Here is a 15,863-nt window from a genome sequence, read left to right on the forward strand (position 1 = left end):
TTTACTTTCTGGTGTGTGTATGTGCTGTGCAAACAGCGTAGATTAAGCAAATGTGCTTATGGAGCAGACAGATGAAAAGTACGTACTTATTTCTTGCAGGAACTGCTAGGAATATAAGTGCAAGCTAAGCTTGCCCATGTTTGTGTCTGTGCTCTTCCTAAATTGGAAGGGCAGAACATCACACAGAGCATGCAGCCAACAGGGTGCATTGAAGTTCAGAATGGCTGGGAGATAATGTCAACAGAATAGGATGTAGGCAGAGGATAATGGGCTCCTGCTGCTAGATTAAAGCCTGGGCAAAGATGAGCCCCTTTTAACAAAAATAAACAGAGCCAAAGCCAAGACATTTGCAGTATTTTCGAAGCAGGAGGCATTTATCTTGTAACAACATCCTGTTCTCTTCTCTTGGCTTCCACTGTACCAAAATAACAGCAGATGATGCTGTGATTGTGTTCAGTGGCTCTTGCTGTTAGAGCTCTGGTTGCCCACTGCAACCTCATCGAGTAATGCCGCGGTCCTGTGGGATGTGTCCCTCGGCCCTTTAAGAAGCTTTACATTTCAAAACACACGGTGTCACACTGTGCGAGCATGCTGATCTAATTTTCAATGGAAAAGAATTAATCTGTAATAAAACTCGGACTTATCAAAGGATTTTGGAGCCCAGCACTCCCAATTTCCCCTGGCAGGAGGCAGTCTCTGCAGGGAGCGGTGCAGCCTCAGGGCTGCAGGCACTGCTCCCTCCTCTTATTAAAAGCCCTCAGGCTCTGTTGTGTTAAAATCAGTACTTGAAGAAGGGGGAAAAAAAAGAAAATGGGATTGAATTGAGTTCAGTAGGTATTGAGCCAAAGAGAATGCTTGGCACGTTTCTGCTTCTGTGTGCTGTCCTCTTGTTCTCTGCTTTATTAGTACATTAGTCTGGTCTCCAGTGATCGTGCTGCTGGGCTCGGGCTGGAGAAAGTATCCTTGAGGCAGTTAACTGCAAAGAGGGCAGCTACACAGGCACAGAGCTCTTAGAGGAAAGTCAGCACTCAAACATACGTAATGCAAAGTGCAAAGGCTTTGAATAGCCAGAGTGCTATAAATCAGGGCTTTTTAACTAGCGTGCTTCTGCAATATTAATTCTCCTGAATTGTCTCATTTGTCCAATACTGCACATGTCCTGCTGTCCTGAATGGTCTGGATGCAGTGCTGCAAATCCCATCTGCTGAGGTTTTAGGGAAGGGAGAGGAACAAGCAATAGTATGTAGTTATAGGGGACCGTGTTGCACTCCTCTGTGGTGGTAATAGGCTGGCAGTTGGGCCTGATAATCTTGGAGGCTTCTTCTTCTGTGATTCTAGTTCAATTTTCAGTCTTTGGTTATTTTAGTTTTCCTGTATTTCTGGAGTTCACTGCATACTGAACAGTTAATTCTAGGGATGGTTTGTAATTATTGGTATGTAATTCTAGGCAGTTTGTAATTATTGGTTGGAGTCACTTAGAATTTCATCCTTGTTGAGAGCAGCAGATGTGGAAGGACCAGTCTCATCCTCAATATCTGCATCTCTCAATGAAGCATTTGCTTTAAATTCAAGCTGCTTTCATTCAGTTCACTGTTGCGAGGATTGGTGTCTTTCCATGGGTGCTTCTAGGCCTGGCCTGCTGCTCTCAGCAAAAATTGGCTGTTCCCAGATCCCAAAAGACCAAACAGAAATTTGGTATTAGTACCAAGCAATGTGCAGGTGATGAGTGAAAGATCCCCTTTGAAGAGCTCATGCCTGAAGAAAGGTGATGCAGCATAGGAAGCAGCTGGGATTCTGAAGGTTTGCATTTCTTTCCCATCCTTGCCATTGATCTCTCAGTGACCTGGAAGGAGTTGTTTCAGGCTGCTTGTGCTGCAGATTCCATACATTTAAACAGGGAATAATAACACTTTATGGTGCACATTTAGAAATGTCATGCAAAAGGCTGCATAGGAAGTAGCTATTATTGTTGCTATCTGTGGTAATAAAAACAATGGCATTTTTCAATAGAGATTGAAGTTTTGCAATCTGTCCAATGCTGTTATGGCTGGATCCAATTTCTTCATTTAATCCACAGCTGCTGCTTTTATATCTTGTCCCAATTCAAAACATATTCTTGCTTTTTTTTATGATTTCAGTGCAAGTTGGAGTTTCATGCATGTACCTCTGGCAAAACCATCACAGCTCGGTGCGAAGGGCCCTGCCCGTGCCTCCCAGGGCCTGAAAGTCCAAAGCACAAGATGGAAAAGACAGGTGAGTCGAGCTGGTGATGAAATAACTGCTAAGCTGTTTCCTGTTATGTTCTCAGTGAAAGCAAAATACAGGTATTTTACAACTGGTACGTTTCACATGGAAGACTTTTTGAGGGAAAAGTAAAAGTACAACAAACCTTTTTTTGTAAGCATGTAATGCTTTCAATCAGCTTCTGCCAAACTGGCGCCTACCTGAGAGGGTCTCATAGGAAAACTGAGTTCTGGCTCATCGTTTTCATTTACTGTGTGGAAATATTTTGAATGAAATTCTGAATCATAGAAGACAAAAATAAAACTATTTGATGGTTATTGCTTTGTGTGTAAGTAAATATAGATACATTTATCAGTAGCCTGTGTTATTCAGAAAGTCATTTAAGGCTGCATGGGCATGTGTTCACTCTTGTTGATAACATGGGATCCGTGTTATTATTAGCCTTATTGTTGTTGATGTAACCATTAGAAGTTGCATGCTATGTTTATCTGGTTTTATATAAGAGAGATATATATGTATATGTATGTTGCCTCAACAAGCGCACTGCAAATGATGTTACATAGAACTGAAGGCTGGTATCTCAGCACAAATATTTTCTCTGCCAGCTTTCCACTGAGCTCTGTGTTTAGGTCTGTAAACTCTGTGAGCTAATTGACCTCCCTAGGGAGAAGTAAGCACGAGCTGTCTTGGGGCAACCTCATCCAAAGGGAAGCACTGAAAGCCCAACTGCAACAGCAGTACCACAGCCAGGTTCTGTCTGAGAGTTCCAACCCGTTACAGGAAAGGCAATCTAGAAGGGAAAAGGAGTTGGTTTTTGGAGCATTTGCAGTGATTCTGCAGCCTAAATCTTGAAAATTCAGGTTTGCTTCATTTCTTGAAAATCACACTCCTGTTTGCCTAGCTTTGAGACTTAAATGAAGTATTTTAGATGGCAAGGTTCTGAAATCAATATATAAATAATATTGCTTTATGTGACTTGAATCTTTGGTTACAGAATACGCACTGATAAATTGCCTTATACATATTTTCTCCTCCTTGCAGTCTGTCAAAAACATACTTTTCTTCTCCCTGTATGCCCTCTGTGTTGCTCTTATCAGAAAGAGTATCAGATTAATAAATCTTCAGTGACATTTTAAGCTTACAGTTTCATTCACACAAGAAAAAAGATTCTAATAACCCTTATCTTGATAAATGCAATTTGACAGGGTATATATATTCTAAAACCGGAGTTTTTGTTTTGCTTGACTCAAAAACTAACTCCAGCCAACAAAGCATTAATTTAATGGATTGGGTGATCTGTGGAGCAACTTTCCTGAAGGCATTTTCAAGAGGTCCCTCTTGGGCTAACAGTACTCATGCCATTGCCCTGGTGATAGCAGTAGGGCCAAGGATGTTAAATGCTTCATTTCTGCCACTTCAGCATGGAATGAAGGGAATGCTTGGAGGAGCACAGTCACCTGGGAAGTAAGGGAAATCCCTATCAGATGTGTGTGGAAACAGTCAAAACAATACACTAGTTATCTCCTGCATCAAGCGTGCAGAGGAACTGGTCATGAGTTTGGTTATATTTTCATAAGCAAGGCCAATTGTACAGGTGTGGGAGTGTGTGCACATGCATGTGTGCCTGTATACCTGGGCTGGGTGCCGAAATCCTACCTTTGATAGAGTTTGGCCCTCAGATGCAGCCTGGGGGCGCGGAGCCGTGATGCAGGTGGGGGCTCTGACTGCAGATTGGATTGAAGGAGGAGTTTATATGATGTCTGCCCCTTGCAGCCTGTTGACAGACTGTCTTCCTCAGGTTTATATAACAATTGTCAGTGGAAAAAGTTGTCTACAAAATGGGTTTAGTACGATTTTGTTCAGCAAGTAGTGTCACCTGGTTTTGGAGAAGCAGGCCCTGAGTAGTACCTGAGGTGATGTGAAAGAGGTGGAATGCATTTGATGGCAGAGCATCTCAGTTACCTGCAGCCACTTTGGTCCCAGCAGAATGGAGTGGTGTCCCCTTCCTCAGACCTCCAGTCTGGTGCTCCTGGTAGTATTTAGGTCACTTGGTGTTGTAATGCTTTCTCTAGACTTGACCCCAAATTTCTCTTTTCCTCTTACAGTACTCTGTATCAATATTGCTGAATTTGTATAAAACTCAGCAGATGGATTTCTTATATAAAGATTTTTTTAAAAAGTCAACAATTAGGACTTTGTTTCTACTTCTTATTTAGTTCAGTCCATTCAAATACAGAATAATCTGAAGTAGAAAATGATAGAGAGCTAAACCTCATGCTCCATACAGATATGTCAGTGGAAAAACACTAAGGAGAATTACAGTGCAAATGCTTCCAGCAAAATGGAAATGCAGTTCTTAGAGCTACTGCATAAACTTTTTAATGCCTATTATACAACGAGGTTAAATATATGTGCTTCCGAACTTCCAGTTTGAAGGCAGTTCACGTTAATCTTCACACATTCATTCAATCATATTCAAATATTATTCCATAATAAATTACTTTCAGAAATTAAAAATGTAAAGGAACATTTAATTTCCAGCGCACTGTAATTCTAAATGTCGTGACCTTTTTTTTCGTATGCCTGTGAATAAAACTGGCAGCAGCATCAAAAGAAAAGCAAACTAAGTGTATGTGCTCAGAGGTAACAATTGACTGCAGTGTCTGAGTCGTATTCCTTCCTCCTCCCTGGGCTCCTTCAAAACCATCTCTGCCGTGAGGATGAAAATCAAGACTAGTAATTGCATTTAAAAATAAGTGGAATTCCTTTTATAGTGGTGACTGGTATTACAGAGACATTAATAACAAATGCTAGCAGAAAATACACCTGAGTAATCTTTAGCAAAAAATTAAACCCCACCAAGAATATGAGCTTTCCATCATGAAGCCAAATGTTTGAAGAGATGGCAGAATTATTCTTTATTTTCTCAAATGTGATTTTAAGTCGGTTGTCTGAGATGCAGGGAGCAGGTCTCTGAGGGTACTAATGGAAGATTTCAGACAGTAAGACAAGCCTTAACGTCTCCTCTCTTTTTGAAATGCCTTTAGGTTCCTTTGGTTTATTGAAACACTTGATATGCTTCATTATTCACAGCACTGTCCCAGCTTTACAGTATGCTTCCGTGCAAGCCACTGATTTCCAACTCAGCTACCCAATGGCAAAGGTTGAGCTGTAACCTGCACCGAGGATAGCTGCCCTTTTGGAGCAGATGTGTCCTCGTATCTAATGCCTTAAAATGAATGAGGCTGTAATTTCAACAAAAGAAAGACTGATAACTAATTCTTAGTGGCGCCTCTGTGGCAGCAGTTATTTAAGACACAAAGTCTTGTCTGTTGAAAAGAAGTTTTTAGGTACCTCTTTCAAAAGTTCTGTAGCATTAGAGTTCCCATCAAGTACAGCTTCATTTGATACCAACTAAAGCTTCTAAAACCCCTCCACTAATAAAGGACTCACAGAAGAAACAAGTAGTTTGAGTTCTTCAGACTGTGCTGGCAAGGGAGATTTTTCTCTTTTGCAGTGTATTCATCAAAAAGGCAACATTGTGCACCAAGGTGGCAACTCTTGGCAAGTGTGAATTCTTAATTGCAATACAGTGCTTCTATCTTCTTCCAGAACAAGTGCATGACTCCTGTTTGTTGCAGGTACTAACAGCATAGTAGCTGAGATAAGGTGACAATGGTGCAACAGCATTTCAGGTTGCTTTCTGACCGTGCCCTCTTTCTATGTTTTCTAAAATGCTGAGTGTTATATCCCCAAACACACTAGTTTTGATTTGTTGCTACCAGGGTTACAGAGCTACTAGAGCATGAATGGATGCAATAATTCAAACTGGGTTTATCCCTATCGGTGTATTATGTCTTCTTGACCTTGCGGAAATGCCCAAGGCAAATTCTAAGGAAGCGCTGTTATCTTGATAAAGGAATTCTAAGTTCAATAGGAAAAAAAAAAAAGCATATTCAATTATACTGACTGTTGTTTAAATTTCTAAAGGGAGCCAGGAGAGCACTTTTAATTACAGACATAGGACTTGGCAAGCTCAGTCAAGAATCTGCCTTGTTTAGGTTATAGTTTAGGTTCTGAATCTTAACGTTTACTTAACAGCCCTATTGGGGGTGATGGATGAGAAAGTCTTATGTTCCATTCCCCATTAAAAAGTGTTCTCAATGCATGCAGTTCATTCAGAGAAACCATTCTAATTTCCCAAATGAGTTGTATGACTTCTTGTGCATGAATGACTGACAACTAAAAGAACTTCAAGTCTTAGAACTAAGACTTTCCTTACATAGCCAGTTTCAGCAACTGTTTCGGTTTAAAGTTTCTTGTATTCAGTTTTTGTGACTGGAGAGTGCATCATTTTAAAGTTTCCGAAGGTGAAGTGTGAGTCGTGAATGTGGTTGAGTTGAAATTGGTTTCTTGGGTTCCATCTAACAGTTTGTTTCTTTTTATGGCTTGGAACAAAGAGGCTTCCAATAGTAGATTTCTAGGTAGATATCTAAGTGGACTGTCTGAGTCTCAGACTGAAGGAACAATAAGACAATTGCATTCTAAAACTAAGACTACGGAGAATTTCAAAACTGTCTCTTGTTAACTCTGGGAGATTTTTTCTCTGCTTTACAGAGGGGCAATAATATTTACTCAAACCAAGGAGTAGTTTTTCAGTGTAGAACAGAGATAAGAATGTGAAACAGACATCGATGCATATTCCGGATGTTGCCATGTCCCTGTCATGGGCTCTGGTGATGAGTAGGTTTATCAGCTCTAAACATAGCAGGATCTGATTTTTTACTTTAAAGTTCTCAGTATGAATGCTGCAATTAATTCTTCTACCTTGTTAACAGGATGCCGAAACTGAGTTAGTTGCTATCTGTAAATAATGACTATTATTATTACTATTATTTTCACACAAGGAGATTAGTCTTTATTTTGCTGCTCCTGGAGGCATAGAAGATTAACTTTTTACATTTCTGATAGATATTTTCTGTGTGTAGTGAGGTGGCTGCACCCAATTAATATTTGATTAAAAGACAAGGAAATGCAGGCAAGAAATGATATCCTTGCTCTCCGTAGATGGCTGTTACCATCCCCCACCCCCATCAGAAGCAAAACCAAGTAGCTTCAAGACTGAGGCAGCAAAATCAAGTTCTCGCCAGGGTCAGAAGAAAGAGCAGTGCAGTGGTGGCTGGGGATATTTTGTTCTGCTTCTTCATCTCATATGCATCTCTTATGTGCACCAGTGAAAAGCAGTCGCTTATGGGGGGAAGGACTGCACATTCTACATATGCATACTTTATAAGGATACTTGTATTTTTGTAGGAGAGTTTTATTAGTGCATATTCTGAAAGTTAAATATGCTTAAAAAGGAGAAGCAGGGTAAAATTGTGTGGAAGCTATTAAAGTGAATGTGAACATTTTCATTCTGCTGCTATGTGAGTGGTATATATTGCAGACCTCCTCCTAAGTCTGCGAAGGAGAACATGTTCTGTGCAAACATTTGTATGCAGAACTAAACTTAGAGTAACTGAGGAAGAACCTATCAAATGGAAATCCTCTTACTGAAACTCGGGAAGTTGGTGATGCCCTTATAGGTGGTTGGCTTGAGAGATCACTGGGCCCAACTGTTTGCACCTCAAAAGTATGATACTTCCATGAAGAAGGCAGTCTGAGTCTGAAATCACATAGATCAACTTAGAAACCTATCGCTTTGTAAGGTTTCCTTTTGAATACTTCTATGAAAACAACAAGAGTGGAAGAGCAAAAGGTGTGGTATACTCCTATGTGCAAGTTATAGCCAACTTCTGCCCTGAAACTAGATGGTACATCTGTATTTTCAGGGAGAAAAGATCACCAGCTTACATAGGAATTCATTGTGCTGGTTGGAAGTAATGGTCTTCACTTCCAGTTGGTGCAGATTTAAATATTCCTTTTTTTCTGAGGAAGAGACAGGGCTTTGATTCTATATTTGTAAGGTAGGAAAACTGATCTGAAAGAAAAGGTTGAAAAAAAACAACAACGTAATCAGTAAGAAAAAGTGCCATCAGTTAGAAAAAGACATTAGTCACACCAGGAAAGAAGAAATGGGAGTGAAGGTATTGACATAGATTTAAGGTAGAAATGAAAGCATCATTTTAAACCTATGCATTTTTTCAGGTCTTAGGAATTTATTTTCAATAATTTATTTCTGATAAGCTGTGCTTGTTCCTGTAGTGATAACTGAAAACGTGCATCTCTATATGAAATTCAGTAAAAAACAAGTGACTTAATTAAAAAACTAACTTGTGCTGTGTATTGAGTCTGGTCAACACAAATGCTTATACTCAGGAGTTACTGCTCAAATAGAGAGGTCCACTGTCTTTTGAATGAGGTCACCTGACTGAATTTGAAGATAACATCATCTGTAAGATAATGCTTTCAGTTACCTTTAGATTTCATATTCTGTTTTTCCTATTTATAACGACAGGCTGAGTCACCTACTGTAGGGTCTGTAGAGGTTCCTTGCAGCCCAACTCTGTGATTCTATGATATGGCCTGCACACAATGGGAGTTGTAGAACCATTTCATCAGTTATAATATTTACATTTCTAGGTGCTGTATTTTGGGATCTAGACCCAACCAGTTGTAATGGTGTAGTTCAGGGGATCAAATCTCCTCAAAGAAAGTGCACTAAGGGTTTGCAAACATAAAATCAGAAGTCACTTTCCAGTTGGAGCAATTATTCTTGGGCTTTAAAGTACTGCTCACTCTACACACTTGTATTGAATTGCATGTGTGGATTGCTTACATAATAGAAATACTTTTATTCAGACTGTTGCACTTCTCATCATAGCTTGTGTTCCACAGAATTGCTTGTCATGAACACTGTGTTAGGCTTGAGGAGTTAATTGAGGTTCAAACATAGAATAACCTTGCATTTGGTGTTGAACCAGGTTGCTATATGGTTCTATAACTGAATGCTGTTTTTTCCTGCTAGGTGATAAATACTTTATGGAAGAGAATAAGATAAAATACTTTTAATGCTTTCTATCATCATATGCAGAAATCTCTTAAGTGTATGTATGAAGCTTGTTTTGACATGAAGTGGTGAAAGAATTGACCCTGTGGGAGCTGTTTTACATTTTGGTCTGGCTCTCAGGTTTTGGAACTCAGCATGGAAATGCTGTTCATGCCAGGTCCCAGACAGATAACAAGTTAGAAACAGTACATCCATTGACTTGCTGTCACTTCCTTAGCATCATCTTCCATGGATTTGATCAAATTACAGCAACCTCTAAAATATAACAGACAACCTCTTTAGAGGCAAAAGTGACGTCAGAACAGCTAGGAGTGAGATGGAAAGGAGGAAGCAGTGTGTGAGAAGCAGCAGGTTGTTCACTTAGCTACTTTCAGGTGCTTGTTGAAACACATGTTGGCTGTAGTAGCAGCACTTCTGTCAGCTGGATTTGTGCTTTCAGTAAATGCATCTCTTTAACAAGATAATGTGCCAATAGAGTAGGGTTGAGTCAGAATTCCTTTCTTAATTTCTTGAGGTTGAACAAGGACACGAGATGTAACTCTTCATCATAGCTGAATGAAGATTGATCCCAGGCCATGCTGGGAGACAGCAACTGTATATAAGTAACTGTAATCATACTAAAAACAGCAGCGTTTTTAAAAGGCTCTTGTAGTCTGTCATGAAGGTACGAAACCTGCTGTATCACAGTGAAAGCAGACTGAGACAGCTCAGGGTAATCAGTTTTGTGAACACCTAATTAAACAAAATGCTGAAATGGCTAATAATTTTAATTTCACAATAAAGGTTAGAAAATGGTGGCACAGCAAACGCTTAGCACCAGCAAGTAACAGTTTTCAGATGAAGTAATGTGATTTTAGGTTGCCAACTGAAAACTATTGAAGTCAATCACTCTTTGAATTGAAACGCTGTATAGGAACAGCAGGTGTTTGTGCGCTGGTATGAGTAGAGCACTCACACCTCTCATCACAAATAAGACTGGTTTTATGTAGTCCTTTTTTTCTGTTTTTTCCCCCCCCAAATATTAATTCCTGCTTTTTTGGGGGATATTCCCAAATATTTTGAAGTCTGTAAAATCTCTGGGAAACCCACCAGGTACAAAAAGTACAGGGTTTATCACTGCAAGTTTAAGGTAAAACTTCCCGAATAAAATAAAAACAAATATATTCAATAACATGCAGAAAATAAGGCTTTTCAAATTTCAAGCTCATCTTCTGTTTTGTTTTCCCTTTGCTGCTTTAAGGACTCCATTCCACCTTCAGTTACTGCAGTATGAATTTGGACAAGTTCTGTCAGTGCTGTTGAATTGGTTGCCTTTGGTAAAGTTATTCTGTGGTATAAACAAACGTAGGCCTGAGCCTTGATTGCTCCTGAGAGTTCATTACTTGCTGTGCACTTCTCTGTGTTGTGTCAAATTAGCTCTGAGTTTCTCTGTTTCTAATTCTTGTTTGCTAGTGCGGAAGGGAGGTATGTGAAATATCATCACTTCGTTCCAAATGTATAAGCTCACATATTTATGGCTTTTGCTATCCCAAAAGGGAAAGCTGTCCATTCTTTTTTCTCTGAAGAACTGCTTTTTTTTTTTTTTGTAGTTCAGTTTAATGGACTGTGTGTAAATCAGAAAAATATCTTCTGCTTTCTGCTAACCCAGCCATTTAGGGATGGACTGAAATGTGCAGCAGGATCTGCATTTGTGACTTATTGAGTTTTGAATGATTTGGATCACATTCATCTCCATTACAGCAGTCTGTCATCCACAAATACCCCACAATGCAGGAAGTAAATGTTGGTATTAGAAGAGCTTCCAGGCAACCAGGGTGGGACCTTTCTGTCCCCGATGTTGGGACATACGTGTATCTGTGCTGTATTTTAGGGCTGTATGCTCAAACTGCAGTCTGGAATCAGTCCAGATTACAGCATAACACTGGTCTGTGTGCAGCAACTGGAGATCTTGTGATGGCATGGACAGTCTGTTCTACAGAGCTAAACTGCAGAGCCTTGGTTCCCTGCAAGTGTTGAGATATGCTTTTATAGTACTTCTAATTAACAGTAGCATTGAAAGTGGCTGATCGGTCCAAGAGATGTATTTAATTTGTATGATGATTTTCCTACTTAGTTTTAATTACAATTTTCTAATCACAGAATCATTTGAGTTGGAAGGGACCTTTAAATGTCATCTAGTCCAGCTCCCCAGGTAATAATAACAACGTGTTCCCACTAAAGTGAGCCAGATTGTTTATGATTGTTTCTAATTCATGATGAATTGATGAATTCATTGTCATGATTGTTTAAAAGGGTATGTTTAATGGAAAAATGTTTATGGAAAAACATTTATTTCTTTTATAAGAATGTACTTTATGCAATGGTATCACTTTATCATATTAAGTAATTTGTGCTCTTGGCTTAATCTTGCTTGTCTGAAGGCAATTTCACATATCATCTTGTTTCTGAGTTTGTTTGACAATGACAGTCTGGCTGTAGGAGTTAACAGACACAGACAATAGGCAGATTCTTAGTGCCTAAATTGCAAGTATAGTCTATGGCACAGACCATACTCCCTTATCAGGCAATCCTTCTGAGCAGAAAAAATGAGACTTAGCTAAAATGAAATGTCACAGTCATTTCAGGCAGGGAATTGCATGCTGTAGATATCTTGTTGATCCTTCACAATTCAAATTTGGGTTTAGGATTTCAGTTCTTGAATGGGCTGCAAATATTCTTAGAAAATTGGAGATGCAAATAAAGGAGCAGAGATGTGGGCTTTTCAGAAGTTATTTGAGCCAAAAATTAGGCTTCGTTTGATACTGTAAACTGGGGGGGAGGGGGGGAGCAAGTAATTGTCTGAAATTTGGTTTGCTGAGCAATTTTGGTGGATGGTCGTTTATAACTGTCGTATCTCATTGTGGAAAAGGAACACTTCACTCAGGCTCAAGCATAATTCACGTTGTTTGACACAGTTTGGTATTCAAGTGTGGTCAGGAAAGCAGTTCTGTATTGAAGGTGCCTTTTCTGTTCTGTGGTTTTTCACAAAGGGCTTAATTAGCTGCTGATTAAGGCACATTGAGCTGAAATGAAAAGCCAGAAACTTCTCTCCAGGTCTGGGCAGCCTGTTCTGTAGTTTCAGGGTCTGGATAATACTGAGGTCATGGGGAAGCTCTGGAGCCTTTGAGTTTTGCTTACAATAGTTATAGCTGGTCCCACCCATAAAATTAAGAACCCAGAGATGCAAAGTGCAGGGAGCTGGGCCTTTGGTAATGGAGCAAAGCCTTCTTTTGTCTGCAGTCCTTCCTTCTGAGCCCCGTGAGCTGGGAAGGTGTTGAAGGAAGTTTCTGTAGATGAAACATTTGTAAGTCATGTTGATGTATGGCACAGAGAAATGGAGGAAGATTCCAAAAGCACAAAACTCAACAGTGTTCTGAAGTGTACAATGAAGTACTCTTTAATTTTATGTTTTAACACTGTCATCCTTGAAGTTTAATGTGTACAAGCATCACTTAACAACCATAAATGTACAAGGTGAAGGTTGGTGCAGAAAGTTAAACGTGAACCGCTTCCCTTCATGTAGTAAAATCCCATAAACAAGAAGCTTTTTCCAATTTCTTAAAGCACAGTCTATTTTTATTAGCAAATATGATTTTAAATTGTTTTGATTTTTTTTTGACTGCATGAGGAGGAAAGGCATATGGTGGCTGCTATGTAGCACATACAGTAACAGTGTTTGAGAATACTGTTAGCCAGAGTGCAATGAGTAATTAAAATAGATTTTTTCAATAAAGAAGCAGGTGGGAGGAGGTGCTGTTTGGTTTACATCTTTATGAAAAGAAGTGGAGTTGATTGCAGCAATACTAGGAGGTGTTTCATGTTTCTTTTTAGAAGGTTCCTTTTTTGTATCTTCAATTGCATGTCCTTGAGAACTGGAGCAGTAGAAATGGAAAGAAGTTCATTAGCACAAAGTGTGTAATTATACACTTGGGGTCTGATAATTTCAACATCTGCTTTAATCTAAGAGCTCTTTGGTTAGAAATGCGTAAGGGAGAAGAATGACCTTATGCACCAGCAGATCACAGAATACCTACAGGTAGTTATTACAGCTCCACGTGTAGGTGTAAAAAAGGCTGGTGTAATCCTCAGGTGTGTCAGCAGAGGTGCTTCCAGAAATATTGGCACTGGTAAGGCCTGGTTTTACAGGGTTTTAGAGGGCACTGGTAAGGCCTTGTCTGGAGTCTGTTGTAGATTTGGATGAGCAGAGTTCATCAGAGTCGAGTTCAGGCTGGAACAGTAGAGTGAGCACTGATGGGAACAGTTTGTCTTGCACAGGAACTAAAAGACTCAACATTTTTTTTATAGACTAACAGGAAATGTTATTACTAAAGCTTTGAGAATACAGAAACTCAGATTTAATGTAACTTTTCAGACCGGTGCTTACAAACCACAGCCCTGAACTGATGGATATGGATGGAGTATCCTTCAGGTTTTCAAATCTCATCCTTACTGATTTCCCAGCAAACGCATTTCACAAAGTGTCTTCACACAGATAGTTTTGAAACACCCAGCACCGTGTTTTGGAAGGGCTTTTTATTACTTTCTCTATGTCAGTCTAGAGCAAAGCCACTTCTATCACTGACTTCTCTGTGCCTGGTACAGTAAGAAGTTCCATCTCCCCAAAGTTAACTTTACTGCACTGTTGAAAAGATGCATTGCAGCTATTTTAGAGAAGGCGTTTGCCTGACATAGGTATTTAAATGGTAGGGTAAAGATAGCTTGAAGGCAGTTCTTTTAGTATGCGTTGCATTAAAAAAAAATCTGTATTTGCACATAACTTTATAGATGCTGTTTAGTCATATGGTTTGAGGTATAAATGAGTGACAGATTTGACAAAGGGAAGAGATCTGTGTGATATTTGGAAAATGCGAGCTCATGACAGTATTTCACGTTGCTGAGGTTCTTCTGTTGCAAAGGCAACCTTGCAAACATCAATCCATTTGCATACCCGGCTCGTTTTCTTACTGTATTTAAGATCTATCCCGAAACATATCACTAGATTATACTTTTTCATTACCAGTGCTACCATAGTGAAGGTGATTAAGGAGTTTCTGTTCTTGGGCTGCTCTAATTTCCACGAGTTCTGCAGTTTTGTCTGCACAAAGGTGATGTGTTACTGCAGAGTCTCAGGGCACGAGGCATTTGGCCACATTCTTGTGACACAGAATTCATAAAGCAGAATTTATGTGGTGCTTTATGGGACCAGCTGATTAACTGCAGCCCTCAATAAAGGAAGGATGCTGTGTGCAATTGAAGTACAGGCATGAAAGAGTGATACTAAAGAAGATGCAAGTGAAAATAATATATTTAAGCTTCTGAGAAGCAGATTCATTGGCAGGTCTCTGCATTTCAAAAGAAATTGAGAGCCTCCTGATATGTGGTGGTGCTATTTCACATTGCAAGATACATCTATTAAGAACAAGGGTTCAGAAACAAGCTCCTCCTCCTGACCTTGGCAAACTAGATTACATTGAAGTATCTTGTGCTTTAAGCCAGTCTGCTCTTCTATGTTGTGTTCTAGAAGAGCCACAGAGTGGCTAATGCCTTTAATTTCCTATAAAGAGGTTATTTTATGGTGAAGATCTGCAAACCTTCAAATACATTCATATTTGGCTGCTTGCTCGGGGATTATTTTTATCAGTAGATGTCACAGGCTGTGATTGAATTTGTAAATATTTGTATCTTAATTTTGTAGATAATCCCTTTGTAATAGAATCAAAGGACAGCTTAGGGAGGAAATGACCTTGCCATGGGCAGGGTTACTTCAACCAACAGCTCTGTGCCTTTTTGTGCTGGGGGCACCAGAGCTGGATGCAGTACTCCACATGGGGCCACATGAGGGTAGAGCAGAGGGTGATGACTTCCAATTGCCCTTGTACTTGCAATGCCTTGTACTTGGCCTTGTTGAACCTCACTAGTTGAATGTGGGCCCATTTTTCAATCATGCCCAGTCCCTGTGGATGGCATCCATTGCTTCTGTTGTGTCACCTGCACCATTCAATTCAGTGTCATGAGCAAACTTGCTGAGAATGCACTTGATCCTACTGTCTATGTTGTTGATAAAGATGTGGAAGGGCATTGGTCCCAAGACAAATCTCTGGGCATAACACTCATGACAGGTCTCCACAAAGATAGTTCCCACATTCCAGATGACAGTGAGACAAAGTTGAGCATGGCCAGTGGTAGTGCATTTTCACTGGCAATCTTTTGACAAGTATATTTTCTTGCCCTAATTCAGATGTGAGAGAACATCATATCCAAGCTCTTCACAGTTTTAGAGTAATTGTCATTTGTTTGTGTCCTTCACCTCTTTGCTCTTCTCAAAACAGATTGTATTCCACAGCAGGGTTTCAATGATGAGGTAAAGTAAACCCTCCTCTAGAAATTGGATGCTCTAACTTACTGAAGCCACTGATACTTGAAAGAGAAATTGGCTTCCTTTGAGAACACACGAGCAATAAAAAATAAAGCTGTGGATGGGTTTGTACAAGGGCACATAAAATTCAGACTCCTCGGTGCAGACACTTTTGTGGGAAGTAGAAAACTGATTCTCTTCTACTGGTGTGTCCAT

At 39.8% G+C, this 15,863-nt stretch overlaps 1 protein-coding gene across 1 annotated transcript in view; it reads left to right on the forward strand.

Annotated features, from left to right (window-relative positions):
- Positions 1-15,863, forward strand: part of SPOCK1 (SPARC (osteonectin), cwcv and kazal like domains proteoglycan 1) — a 261,044-nt gene that overhangs the window by 201,778 nt on the left and 43,403 nt on the right. The window contains exon 6 of the mRNA XM_072348664.1: positions 2,139-2,253. Within this exon, the coding sequence (XP_072204765.1) occupies positions 2,139-2,253 (115 nt within the window). The remainder of the gene's footprint in view (positions 1-2,138; positions 2,254-15,863) is intronic.

This window comes from Excalfactoria chinensis, chromosome 13 (genome assembly GCF_039878825.1).
Source record: "Excalfactoria chinensis isolate bCotChi1 chromosome 13, bCotChi1.hap2, whole genome shotgun sequence".
Classification (NCBI taxonomy): Eukaryota; Metazoa; Chordata; class Aves; order Galliformes; family Phasianidae; genus Excalfactoria; species Excalfactoria chinensis.